The sequence below is a fragment of the Leptonotus elevatus genome, chromosome 11 (assembly GCF_054856555.1).
Source record: "Leptonotus elevatus isolate MCC_2025b chromosome 11, RoL_Lele_1.0, whole genome shotgun sequence".
NCBI classification, from domain to species: Eukaryota; Metazoa; Chordata; class Actinopteri; order Syngnathiformes; family Syngnathidae; genus Leptonotus; species Leptonotus elevatus.
In genome coordinates, this window is record NC_141249.1 from 12,566,850 (window position 1) to 12,579,192 (window position 12,343).

Genomic DNA, 12,343 nt, shown 5'->3' on the forward strand with positions numbered 1-12,343 from the left:
CTCATCTTTTTTTTTACAGTATAATCCTAAAAAATTAAGTTCAATCGCAGGTTAGGGACGCTAAAAAAAAAGCCTAACTAATTATGCTAACATTGTGTTATATGGCTGGCACCTTCTTTTAACGGCACTTAGCGGCGGCTTCAGTGTTAGCAGCTAGCTGCTAGCTGCTTAGCAAGTGCCCCATATAGGTTGGCGAGAGCCGTCAAATTACTTTTCAAAGGCAGTTAATAGACAAAAATTAATCAGCACACTTACTCCAATATGCTATTTTAGCTGGTAAAATCGCTACTATTGTTCTGGCGTCAACATAGTTTGGCGGCAGCTTCACATTTTGTTGCTGGTTTTGTTTGGCTGGAACTAGAGCCTTTGACAAGGTGGAAAGAATTGTGACATTATGGACAGTTCTTAATATAGGTCAGTGTGAGCAAAAAACAATCAGGCATAAATATATATATATATATATATATATATATATATATATATATATATATATATATATATATATATACAGTTTCATCAGGAATCATTCCTGATGGGTTTTTTTTTTAAACAAAAACAACAATATATCTATTTCATGGATGAAAATGTATCTCATCAGCAAAGATATAGCATGTAGAAATCACAGTATACAGTATAGCAAACTATCAGTATGCAATTTGAACCCTGTGACACCAACACGAAAGGGCTTACCGGCTTACTGTTTGCTTAGTTTAGTGTCTAGAACACCAAATGATCCACAAAACTCAAGTTTGAGTCTGAGGGAGTGTGCTTACAGTAATACTGAATCATTTATAGATTTGTATCTATTAATATTTGATTAAGTACTAGAAGCCATGAGAAGGACAAATTTGCCTGTAGGGTGGTACTGGTACCCCACACTGGCCCTACACTGGCCCTCTGCCATCGGGATACAATTTACTGAGGTTAGCAGTCCAACTATGCCACATTTTTACATATAGGTATTATGTAGATTAAGAGCCAATCCGAATGAGTTGGTTTCTCGTGGTTCCATTACTTTACACGCGGTAGTAAAAAAAAAAAAAAAGGAAGCAAACCCACATGCCATGTCAGATCGCTCTCTTATCTTATTGGTCAGCAGCATGTGCAAGATTGTAAACAGGAAGACGTATAGTGTACAGATTATTGTGTAAAACAGCAAGAGAAAAAAAGGCACATAATGTAAAATCGGTCTTTCTGTTGATATCTTTAACAGTTATCCCGATTCCGGACCATCCACCAGACCAGTGGTGAGAGGTAAGGGTAGCAAAAAAAAAAAATACACTTGTAACCTACTCTCTACTGTTTAAAACAGGTATCAGTACTTCTACTTTTATCAAAGTTGTTACCCAAGTATCAATGTTAAAAAGTGTGAGTACTTCTGCCACCCCTATGTAGGACAACAGGCCACTAGCATACATGCTAAGCGCTACTCCATTTGGTCTGTTTGCTTATCCCACTACCTTCTGTTTCTAATTTAATCAAGCAGTTGTGGCAGATGGCCCCACCAAACTGTCTCGGTTCTTCTGTTCTTCTTCTTTTGTTAGGAAGTGGCTATGAAGTCAAACTGAACTCGATTGAAAAGAGAATTCAGAAACACAAGTGGTTTTCTTTACCATTATATAGATGGCACATGCTAAGCTAATTAACAAGTGTTGAATTACATAGAAAAAATGGGAGTGCAATAGCACGGCCCTGTTGTTTCCATCTACTGTAAACAAATTTGCTAGCCAATGAAGGACAAAATGATCATGACAACTATTATATTACTACTACTCTATCCACAAAGACCTTTAAACAGTTAATCGATTAACTGTTCATTTTCGCCAATGTCAATCAAGGAAATTCAGTCTCACAGCCAACCCTAATAGAAACATGATAGTGCTGCAATTGTGTTGCCACCCTTTGAGATCCCATTACTGAAATGTGCAAGATGTCAACTGCACATTTAAAATTGCACAGTGAATTTATTACCGGCTCTGTCCACTGACACACACACTTTTAACCCCAATTAACTGTGTTTGCGCACGGACTCCATTGAATGTCATTAATTCTGTCCAAAAGACAGCTCAGCTGCATCTCATCGAGATTGTGTACCGTACTCACACAGTGGAAGCCACATATTTAATCATTACTGACATGTTAATAAAAGCGCTGTGAATTAATAAGCATTCTTGTTTGTTCAGCCCAGGGTCAATTAAGTGCGCTTGGAGTCATCTGACAACCCACCCCGCAGATTTCAAATAACATCGCAGCAATACAGTGCTTGTGCGGCATTAGCATTAGCCTAGCACGGAGCCAATTCTGCATATTACGCATGCACCTGCATAATCAAAAGCACAACGACTGACTCCGACGGACATTGTTCTCCGTCCTTCATGGGAGACAGAAAATGTCAAACGGGCCTCATTCGGCTCCATTCTCTGGTCACATCTGGCTTCATGAGATAGAGCGTAGCGTCTTCCCCGTAGCATCGAACACATGTGCACACTCCACTCCCCACTCATATGGATGGCAGAACAATAGGCCAGAGGCCACAATGAGAAGGGCCTCTTCTGCTCGGTAAAAGCAACAGGATGGAAGCACTCAGGACGGGATGGGTGAAGCAAAGACAAGCGGCCTTAGAGCCTTTTTGTCTAAGTGCATATCGTTAAGCACCTGAGTTATGACGAGGGCGTCTACTCGATGGCAAAAAAAAAAAAAAAAAGATTTTTAAATACACAACTTAACTCATTCACTGCCATTGACAGCTAGACTTTTAAAAATTCATTTGAACTATTTCTATTAGTTTAACCCCCCCCCCCCCATTTTTGTTAACAAGAGTATGAAAACCTAGAATTGTTTTTGTACATTTACAACAGATGTAAAATGTGTGTTTAATCGTGAGTTAACTAGTGAAGTTATGCGATTAATTATGATTACAAATTGTAATCGCCTAAGCCCCTAATTATTAATAATATTTTCTTCTTTTTTTTTAAACCCACGTTTTTTGTTTAATTTTGAATAATCTTTTCTTTTAACATTTTTAATCGTAATTAATCACATGACTTCACTAGTTAACTCTTGATTAATCACAAATTTTATATCTGTTCTAATACAATAAAAAATTCTAGCTTTTCATACTCTTGTTAACAAACGTGGGGAAAAATGTTAAACTAATAGAAATAGTTCAAATGAATTTTTGACGTCTATAGCCGTCAATGGCAGTGAATGAGTTAAAAGCAGTCAGTATGAAATCTTCAGCTCAAGTGAGGGATATTGTGAAAAAGAGGATGTTGTTGATTCTGATGCAACATTACTGCTTACTGGGAATTCAGTTGCATAGTTTTGCAGATAATCCACTTTATATTTTATAACGTATGATGTGTGGTAGTTGCGTTAGCCGAAAATGGATGTTGACTAATAACAATGCCAAAAATAACTCATTTATAGAGCACAACATGCCGTCCCTGCTGTAAATAAGATCAATTTTCTCTGTACGAAATCTAGGAACGGGCATGATTAAACTAGTGCTGGGCTGGCTGGCCAAAACACGATTGAAGCGCTGACCTACATCTCGCTGGCGTCTGGCGGAATCGTCACTTTTCAGGAGATCCCAAAAATGGACAGAAATGGAACGATTGTCCAACCATTAACATTGCATCGTCAAAGACAGCAAAGCAATTTCAACACTTTTTAGATTGGTCAATATTTTGTAAAAACAACATTCACACGGAGACTGACCAATAGTGTAGATTTATTACAAAATATGAAATGTACCTAATTGTAACATTAGTTGTCTGAATTTGTCCCTAACATTTATTGACTTGTTTTTGTAGCATTTACTTTGGCTAGTACCTGTCTGTGTTTGTTAAACATTTTGTCCAATCAGATTGCAGCCTCTGTGTGCCGCCATGTCAATCTAATTTGCCCAAAGGCCTTTCGAGTCAGCAGTGCTGTCTGTTTCTTTAACCAATCAGACTTCAAATTCACCTCAGTGGTTACATCGGCATCTTACTGTCCTGTGATTGGTTCGTTAGAGCAAGCCAAGTTCAACTAGCAAAAACGTATGTCGCTATCTGCGCAAATGGATACATTATCAGCAACTTTTGTTGAGTATGATGTATTTGATGTACTTTTTTGTTTTTCTCATGTTATTAGACAAATATTGATTCCGAAATCGTCCAGATGATGTACACTTCGCGGTCGCGTGGAAAGGAATTTTACTTTCCTCAAGATTTCAACGATACAAAGATCAAGGACTTTTTGTTGTCGTTAAACCAACACAAATTTCCAAATGATAAGGCAAAATACGATACCAGAGGTCCCAGATTAGCCCAGCAATTCCCAAGACCTTTGAAAATAAAGATAGAACAATAACATAAGATAAAATAAATGTGAAGGTGCTTAATCACGGTTTGATTGTGTGCAAAGATGCAAGACATCAAAGGTGTGGATGTAGCAGAAATGTTAACATGTAAGAGACTTGAATTTCACATTATACAGTACTAACACGGTCATTTCATACTTAACAAAAAGAATAGTGTTCAGGATGAATTGGCACAAGGCTACGACGATCTTTCAGAACTTAGTTAATGAACCGTGATTTCAATCACAAATTCAAAAATAATTGTGATTATTATTATAATTGCCGTAATCGTTCAGCCCTAATACAACATGCCTACAGACGACAAAATTCGAAGAAGGACATAAATGCTTGAATGCTTCAGTCAAAAAGTACAATTCAGGACAAGACTCAAGATGATGACACACAAATGAAAAGTTTTCCCACTTGATGTCTCTGTAACATATAATCGTAACAGAAACATGCTAACGTATGCAAGTAATAGGTCATCTATTGATCAATTTAATGTCAAGGGTGAAACAGTACAATTAATACCCAACACTTATAACAAGAATTAACACAATTACTGTATACCATCACCAAACCACAGGATCCATATGATACAAGTGAGAGGAATTAACTTTAACAGGAGCAGATAAATCAAGTAATGGACACTTCATTAGGTACACCTACACAATGCATAAATCCATTTTCTATAGTGCTATATTCACAGCTATGGGCAATTTCATCTTCAATAAGCCCAACTTGCATGTTTTATTTATTTATTATAAAGCTAGTATACACAAACACGGTGACAACAAGGAAACTTGACACAGGAAGGCCTGAGCCGAGATATGAACCCAAAACCTCTGAACTGCAAGGTGGATGCTTTACACTAGGGCACATGTACTGCACTCTACTCAGTTGAATGGAATTCAATAGCTTAGCATTTAAAATTGTGCCTTATTTGTAGCTTGCACTGCATCGCTATTGTGTTTCGCATTGAATTTATCCAGCTATATCCCTTTTACTCAGATGGCAGACCCAAAATTCAAACCCCAAAGCCAAACGTCAGAACTGTGTAAATCACTATGTCACTGTACCACCCCTCGTGTAAAGTAAATATGAACGAAAATATACTGCTATAAATGACCTTAAAGAGTTTGTATTACATCTTATTGGTTAGTGCAAGTGTACCTAATAAAATGTCCAACGAGTTTAGTATACATTTGTCATTTAGCAAGGCCTGCTTTTGAGGTTTGACGTGCACACTTCCTCCAGACATGAGTTTGCCACAATTGTGCAAAGCACATCCTTTTTCTAGCCAACACTTGTTCTCCCCACTGCTCGCACCTGTTGTGTCTATATAGTGCCTTTGGGGAGCAATTAATGCCACAAATATGGATGTTACGGAATCACGAGTCTCACCCACCTTGAACAGACTTTCTGTCAGCCCCCGCCTGATTTGTGTCCACAAAAAGGCGCAAAAGAAGAACAGGGCAATCTCGGTCCAGGTGATGTACGCGTGATCCAGGAGAGTCCGCGTTGTGAGCTCCACGCCGCACTGGCTACAATCTCTCCACGATTTCAGGATGACGCTGGAAGCTCGGCTGATGAGCTCCAAGTACCCCGGCATGGGCTCCACATCCTCGGTTTGAGCGCCCATCGTACGCGGCGCTTCGGAGGACGGGGGGTGGGGGGGACGGTAGCAAAAAATAAATACAAATTAAAAATAAAAAAAAAAGCGGTGGGGAATAGGGGTGAAATAGTCCGAATGCGGGATGCAAAGATCTCTCTTGAGTCCAGGCCGTGTGGCTAATCCGCTAACAAGCTTGCTAGCTGACTTAAAATAAAAAAGAAAAGCTTGATCTGACACCCCGCTGTCTCGGTCGGGTAGCCTTATTCTTTGTTGTCCATATTTTTACGGCATGGGCCCGCTCATTCTTCGTCCGGGATGATTTCTTATTTTCTTGTCTCCGCAGACACACCAGCGATAATCATAGCAAAAAATGTGACCACGTAAAAGGCAATTAACTGGAGCCATGGACCACGGAGTGCAGGTTTCCTCTCACCATCATCATCATCATCATCATCGTCATCATCATTCCGCTGCGCACGCGGGCATTTCACCGGCAGGAGCGCGGCGCGTTGCTGGTTAGCTATCGAGCTAACGTCAAATCAGTCCAGAGGGGAAAAAAGACGGGCATTGGCAGTGGCTCCCGAGCCAGCTGAGTCGCTACACGAAAAGCTCGCGAACGCGAAATAAATTACAAACAGGGTCCATAAAGCGCAGCGTTGTGGCCGACAGACAGCACGCGACTATTGTGCTGTTACGCCGCAGCTACGTAACGTCGCATCCCTAGACCGTTACTCCACTTATATAACGGATCTTTCGAGTTTAAAAGAAAACAGCACGGGAGGGGGAAGCCCAGCTTAACAGTCGATTTTACACGCCAAGTGCCCGCCGCTCAAGTGAGACGTTGGGATGGCGACAACCACGTTTATGCAAAAAAAGGAGGGAATAAAAAAACCAGGGGGAGGCTGAGGCTCGTGACGTAACAGGGACCGCTATCGGCACGCTGTCCAAACCGCATGTCCTCTCGTGTAAGTGAAAAAAAAAATAAGGAAGCCAAGTGCAGTCTTACATGTTTGTTTAACCCCACTCACCCGACAAAAACAACACACCCAAAGTACTTATTGAGCTTTATTTGAACTACAAAGGAATGTTACATCAAACAGATTTTAATTACAAACATGAGAGAAGGTTGATGGTTTACACGAGTGACCTTAATATGCACACTGACATCCAAAAATGATGCCTTTTTTTTGCAGGTCAGTTTTGAGTGTATGGTTTTAACGATGACGTGGTTTGAAGTAGTGTGAACAGATCTGTTGTGTAGCTACATCAGATAACTCAACCAAATTAGATACAGATCTCATTATGATGCAAGCGCAGTTCAACAACCAGGAAATCAAAAGTGATACGACATTTATTACAAATAATTTATCTTTTTCTCATCTATGTATGTTAGCAATGTGTAGTAACAGACAGAAAATAATCAATTGTGCTCCTATAGATGGCAATTAATTACTTTTGGTTTCATAGTAACTGTTGAGTGATTTTTTTTCCTAATGTAAAATATGTGCCTTGGCACAATTAAGGTTGGAAAACACCGTCCTAGTTTCCAATTTGCATCAGTGATGTGGAGGGCTCAAATTGTTCACTGTCTCCACCACGACAACCACTATAATAAACATTGTTATATTAAAACCTCGTGACAGTGGCCATTTCTATTTTGGGAGGAATTTCTAACGTGTAGGATGACCAGTAAGAGTAAAGGACTTCCATCCGTCTGGTGGTATAGATTTCAATTCAGCACTTTTTCTTTGTATAAAACATCAAAATAAATCCAGGTATGCACGTTGAAGACAGGAAGAAAGTAGAAGGTTAACTTGAAGGCCATCACGCAGTGGCGGTGGGAGCGTACTGCATCGCGAGTCTGTCAAACTCATTCTCCTGCAGATGGGGAAAAAACAACAGAAAAAAAAAACATTAAGCAACAGCTGTGCATAGCATGATTTGTTTGGTAATGTGTGGGTAATCCAGTGTTTATGTACATCTGGTCCATTGTGTAATTATATGTGTGACAAAGGCCAAAGACTGAGAGTAACTTTTGGCAGGGCTCCCAGAACGAACGTCTGCAGCACTTCCACCAAAACAACGGGTCAGGTTAAGTAAGGTAACACACATAAATAACAATCAGGTCAAATTCGAACATTCCTCCCTCCCTTTCCTAACTGCCAACTTGTTAATAGATGAGCTAACAGTTAGCCTAACTACTAGTCTTCTTTTTCTACTCTTCTTTGTATTTTCCATCAGTGTGGATGCCCTGGGGCACTATGCTGCCCCTAAGGTCAATCTTAGTACTGCATGTGTGGGGTTTGTCACATTTTAAAATTTAATTCAGATGTCACCCCTGCCCCATTTTTTAGCAATGCGAGTGTTGTTCTGATAATCCAAGGAAGCAATGATATACAAACATACAAGCAAGCAAGTAATTAAACCAATGAGTCATGTCAAGATGATGATGAGCACTGTAAATGCGAAAGTAGGTCACCTTGGAAAAATAGTCTTTCAGGAATGGATGTGCCCGGTGTGCATCTTTCAGTTGAGAGAGGTACCGATTGGTCACCTGAGGACAAATTGGATAAAGTGGAACAAAAATGACTGAGGTTTGAGCTGTAGAAAACAAGCTTCTTTCCCCAAAAATGTTTAAGTTACCTCATTATGCACATTTCAATGGAACCAATCAAAGCAAAACAGAATTTTTGATACATCTCTTCCACTGGCCCTCAAACGATTGCGCAAATGTACTTAATAATGTGTGCAGTAAATGTTGCACAAAGCTTTAACCTTGTAATAGATGCAATCAGTAGTTATCTCTGTGTAGTGATGGCTCAGAGTCAATGGTCAGCGTTACTATCGAATCTTTATCTCATGAACGTTTGTAAGAGTGCAAAGCAAGGACGCAGCACTAAACACCAAGATATGATTAGATGACACCTTTCATGGAAGGAAGAAATTGCAATAATGAATCTGCATGGCTATATATATATAAAAAAAAACAGTGCCTGGCTCATAGCTTAAGGTCCAAAGTCTAACCTCAGGGGCTTTTCCAAGGTGCTGAGTCAGCACTACCAGGTTGATCAACGTCTCAGGGTGGCTGCTGTCCTGCAAATGAGGATTAACAAAGAAAAAAAGCCACATTCTGAGATTTGTATTCCACCAGCAAACTGATTGCACTGCATTTTGGCCTGTTTTAGTACAACATAACATTGCAAAAGGTTAACCACCGAGGTAATAACTTTACCACCGCTGGCATCAGCCAATCATGGCATCATATACCTAGAGTGTAATTTATTTCCATATAGCCCAGTTACTACGACAGCCCATTAACAAAGGTCTTATCTTGGGTTTACAATCAAAAGTTAACCTGTCGTGAAATGTCAACCACAAACGTGCATCCTCAACTATGTCCATTACCCAACCTGCCCATCTATTGGAATTAATGACAAACACTTTGGCGCCCTCTGCTGATCAGATGGATACATCGTTTTTTTGTTGTTGTTTTTTTTAATACAATAAAGCACGGCTGGGGAACCAACTAATTTAAAAAGTCCTCTGAGGGGCATATTCAATACAGTTCAGTATATGGGAAAAAAAAAATCTGATCTAGCAAATGATTATTATTAATGAGCATCTGTTGAGCTTTTGGCCTCTTAACAGTTCCTTCATTTAAAAGGGTACATATTCTTGAAAATTTACTTTTTATTGTTTGTATGCAATGGTTAGTTGTCATAAGTGCATCAACCATGAAATTAAACAACCAAATAAACATTTTGTTATCTGCCTATTTTTATAATTTTTTGGGACTTCCAGCCTACTGCTACAAAAGACAATACAAGTACAGTTGGAGGATAGGGAATGGGCAGGCGTATAACAGACGCCAATTAAAATGGGGGGGGGGGGGGTTTAAACGGACATAAAATTTTGTTCGATAAAGGGGACAATAAATAAATAAGGGGGAAAATCAGTGAGTATGTAAATTCATAGGTGCCGACACTAGTAGTATGTGGGGGCATCGACTGTAAAATGGCATAATTAGCCAGTGGTGGCTTTTCTCCACTCGATCTGCCGTCCATTGCTTTACTTAGAAAACAAATTGCTAAATGGGTCGGAAAAGTTGCTAAATATATAGCTTGATTGGCTGCTCTGAGTAGTGTACACACAAGCCCGGCACCTGGTCATCATGGTAATTGAAGTGGTACTCTCATCTGCATTTGCATCAGACAGAACCGCCCACCAAAATGGCGTGACTTTACAAGTAATTATTAAATGTGCTGTAGTGTGTATTTGGAGTTAAAATGTCAGAAAGACCTTTCATTAAGACACCAGGGAAGCATTTTAAATTGCGAAAAAAAAAAGTCATAGGGGGGGGGGGGGGGTGAACAAAATGCTACCTCGGTTCAAATGTGAATATTATCAGAACGTGATCTTTATCAGAATAGTTTGTCTCAGTGAGGACGTATGAGCAAGAAACTCGTCCAACCAACATTTCCATCTAACCTTGTCGAGTGCCTCCTGTAGCACTCCCTCGGCCTCCTCCCACTTGTTCTGAGCCATGTAGCAAGCTGCCTGCCCATTGAGAAGCAGCAGCGTCGAGGAGTACTTGTCAGACATCTCCTGGAAAATGTAGTAGGCGTCTTGCAGCTTGTCTCCACCCTGGGACCACACGCAGAGGGTGATCAACGGCGTGCAAGGAAAAGTGTGGAAGCATTCAGCAGATGAAAAACCTAAAAGGTCAGTGAAAATCTTGTCAGTTAAACTGTGCATTTGGCACTGATGTGCTCACCACCGCCAAATTAACCCAAGCAGTGGCTAGCTGGGTTAGCGTAGCATCCTCATCTTGCTCCTGCATCTTCTTCAGCTCCTTCCTGCCAGGGAATATAGTTGTTATTATTAGAGGTGAGGTGTACCAGACAGTTTAGGGCTCAACATTAAAAGTTCTGCTGGATATAGTAGGCTGATAAAAAAAAAAAAAAGTGGGTTGAATCAATGATAGTTAATTTCCATCACGGGATTCATTTTAAAAGCACGTGAATTGCTTTGCAGGATATCGATAAAGCAAATCTGACATTTACTTGCAAACACCTCTCTCAATTTGATCACTTCTTACCTCGCAAGGTCAACACGATCCAGACTCAGAAGCACCTGAATTGTCATGGCCATGCTGAAACATAAACAAGTTATATTAAGTCAGTTTGATATTTTTAGGTCAAACTTGCAACATGAAAACAGAAATTAGGATATTATTATTATTTTCATGTATATTGTATTGTACTATTCAACTGTATCAAATGCTTGTCAGTGAAACTATATCTTGCAAAGAGCATGTATCAAGTAAAAACTTTTAAGCCCTGCTTACCACTCCAGGCTTTCTCCTTGATGCAGAGTCCTGAGAGCAGCATCAGTGTTTGCCGCCTGGTAGTAGATGGAAGCGGCCATGAGGAGGAACGTGGTGTTCGCAGCATCCACACTCTTCGCCATTTTCTTGTCAAGATCTTCCACAATCTCATCCCTACAGCAGCGGTGAACTGCAGTTAATTTTTCTACATATCCTGTAGTTCAATCACTAAATTAACACGGCATCTGTTAGCGCATCCTCTCTCTAACCTGTGAATTTTCTAACCATACATGTTACACTTTTTGCAGAGAAAAATTCAGTTTGATTGAAAGTGCATAGACCAATAGTACCCTTTATTATTTCACATTCCTAGCATTTAACCCCTATAGTGGAACACTTTTGCCATATTGTTTACCGTTTGCTTTCACTCGACAGATACTCTGCAAACATCCTGACAGCTTGAAGCTCAGGCGCAGAGTTGGCCTTGATGTCATCCATGACGACTGCATACTTTCTCTAAAATAACACACAACATGAAAGGTACAATACGACCAAGTGTTTTGATCGACTTATGGATCTCGACTGTCACACGACAAATGTGCAGCTCACCTGGGCAAGGTATGCTCTGTACAAGAACGTGTCCCTCTCAGTCTCCTTTTCTGGTGTAGAATTCTTTCGAAGAACAAAAACAAAAGCAGTTATATGTTTACTTTTGAGTTCGATGAGAGAACTCTGAGTCCCTTCACAGTTAGCATTTTATTGGGTAACTGTAGCTTCAATGGTGTTAGCTACAGAGGATTCCTAAGGAGCAAACGATCTTACATTAAAATGTTAAACCCAACACAAAACGAGACCTACCTTCAGCTTCTGCGCTTCGTTGATACATTGTTGATAACTGCCGATGTAAAAGGAATTTTTCACATCGAACAGCTCGTCAACATCAGACTGCTGCGCCGCCATGTTGAAAACAACGGTACTTCCTGACACGTAGCATAAGTACGTCACTTCCCGGCTGTGAATGGCGTATTGTGGTGAATTGAGTTCGAAGAATTAAAAT

General features: G+C 40.0%; 2 protein-coding genes across 2 annotated transcripts in view; both read right to left on the reverse strand.

Annotated features, from left to right (window-relative positions):
* Positions 1–6,854, reverse strand: part of cers1 (ceramide synthase 1) — a 33,698-nt gene extending 26,844 nt beyond the window's left edge. The window contains exon 1 of the mRNA XM_086088920.1: positions 5,754–6,854. Coding sequence (XP_085945046.1) covers positions 5,754–5,987 — 234 coding nt within the window. The 5' untranslated portion in view covers positions 5,988–6,854. The remainder of the gene's footprint in view (positions 1–5,753) is intronic.
* Positions 6,855–7,012: 158 nt separating this feature from the next.
* On the reverse strand, positions 7,013–12,291 carry cope (COPI coat complex subunit epsilon). The gene is made up of 10 exons (XM_086090124.1): positions 12,145–12,291; positions 11,896–11,958; positions 11,702–11,802; positions 11,308–11,460; positions 11,059–11,112; positions 10,735–10,816; positions 10,449–10,604; positions 8,985–9,053; positions 8,440–8,514; positions 7,013–7,838 (listed from the first exon to the last, which is right to left on the reverse strand). Exons 1-10 carry the CDS (start codon positions 12,244–12,246, stop codon positions 7,785–7,787), a joined length of 909 nt encoding a protein of 302 aa, XP_085946250.1. The 5' UTR covers positions 12,247–12,291; the 3' UTR covers positions 7,013–7,784.
* Between the last annotated feature and the right edge of the window lie 52 nt (positions 12,292–12,343).

Coding starts and splice junctions, on each gene's coding strand:
- cope (XM_086090124.1), bottom strand. CDS start 12,246: ATGGCGGCGCAGCAGTCTGATGTTGACGAGCTGTTCGATGTGAAAAAT. Junction 9,054..10,448: donor TACAGGAGGCACTCGACAAG/GTTAGATGGAAA, acceptor CCTCATTTGCAG/GACAGCAGCCACCCTGAGAC. Junction 8,515..8,984: donor ACCTTGGAAAAGCCCCTGAG/GTTAGACTTTGG, acceptor ATTTGTCCTCAG/GTGACCAATCGGTACCTCTC.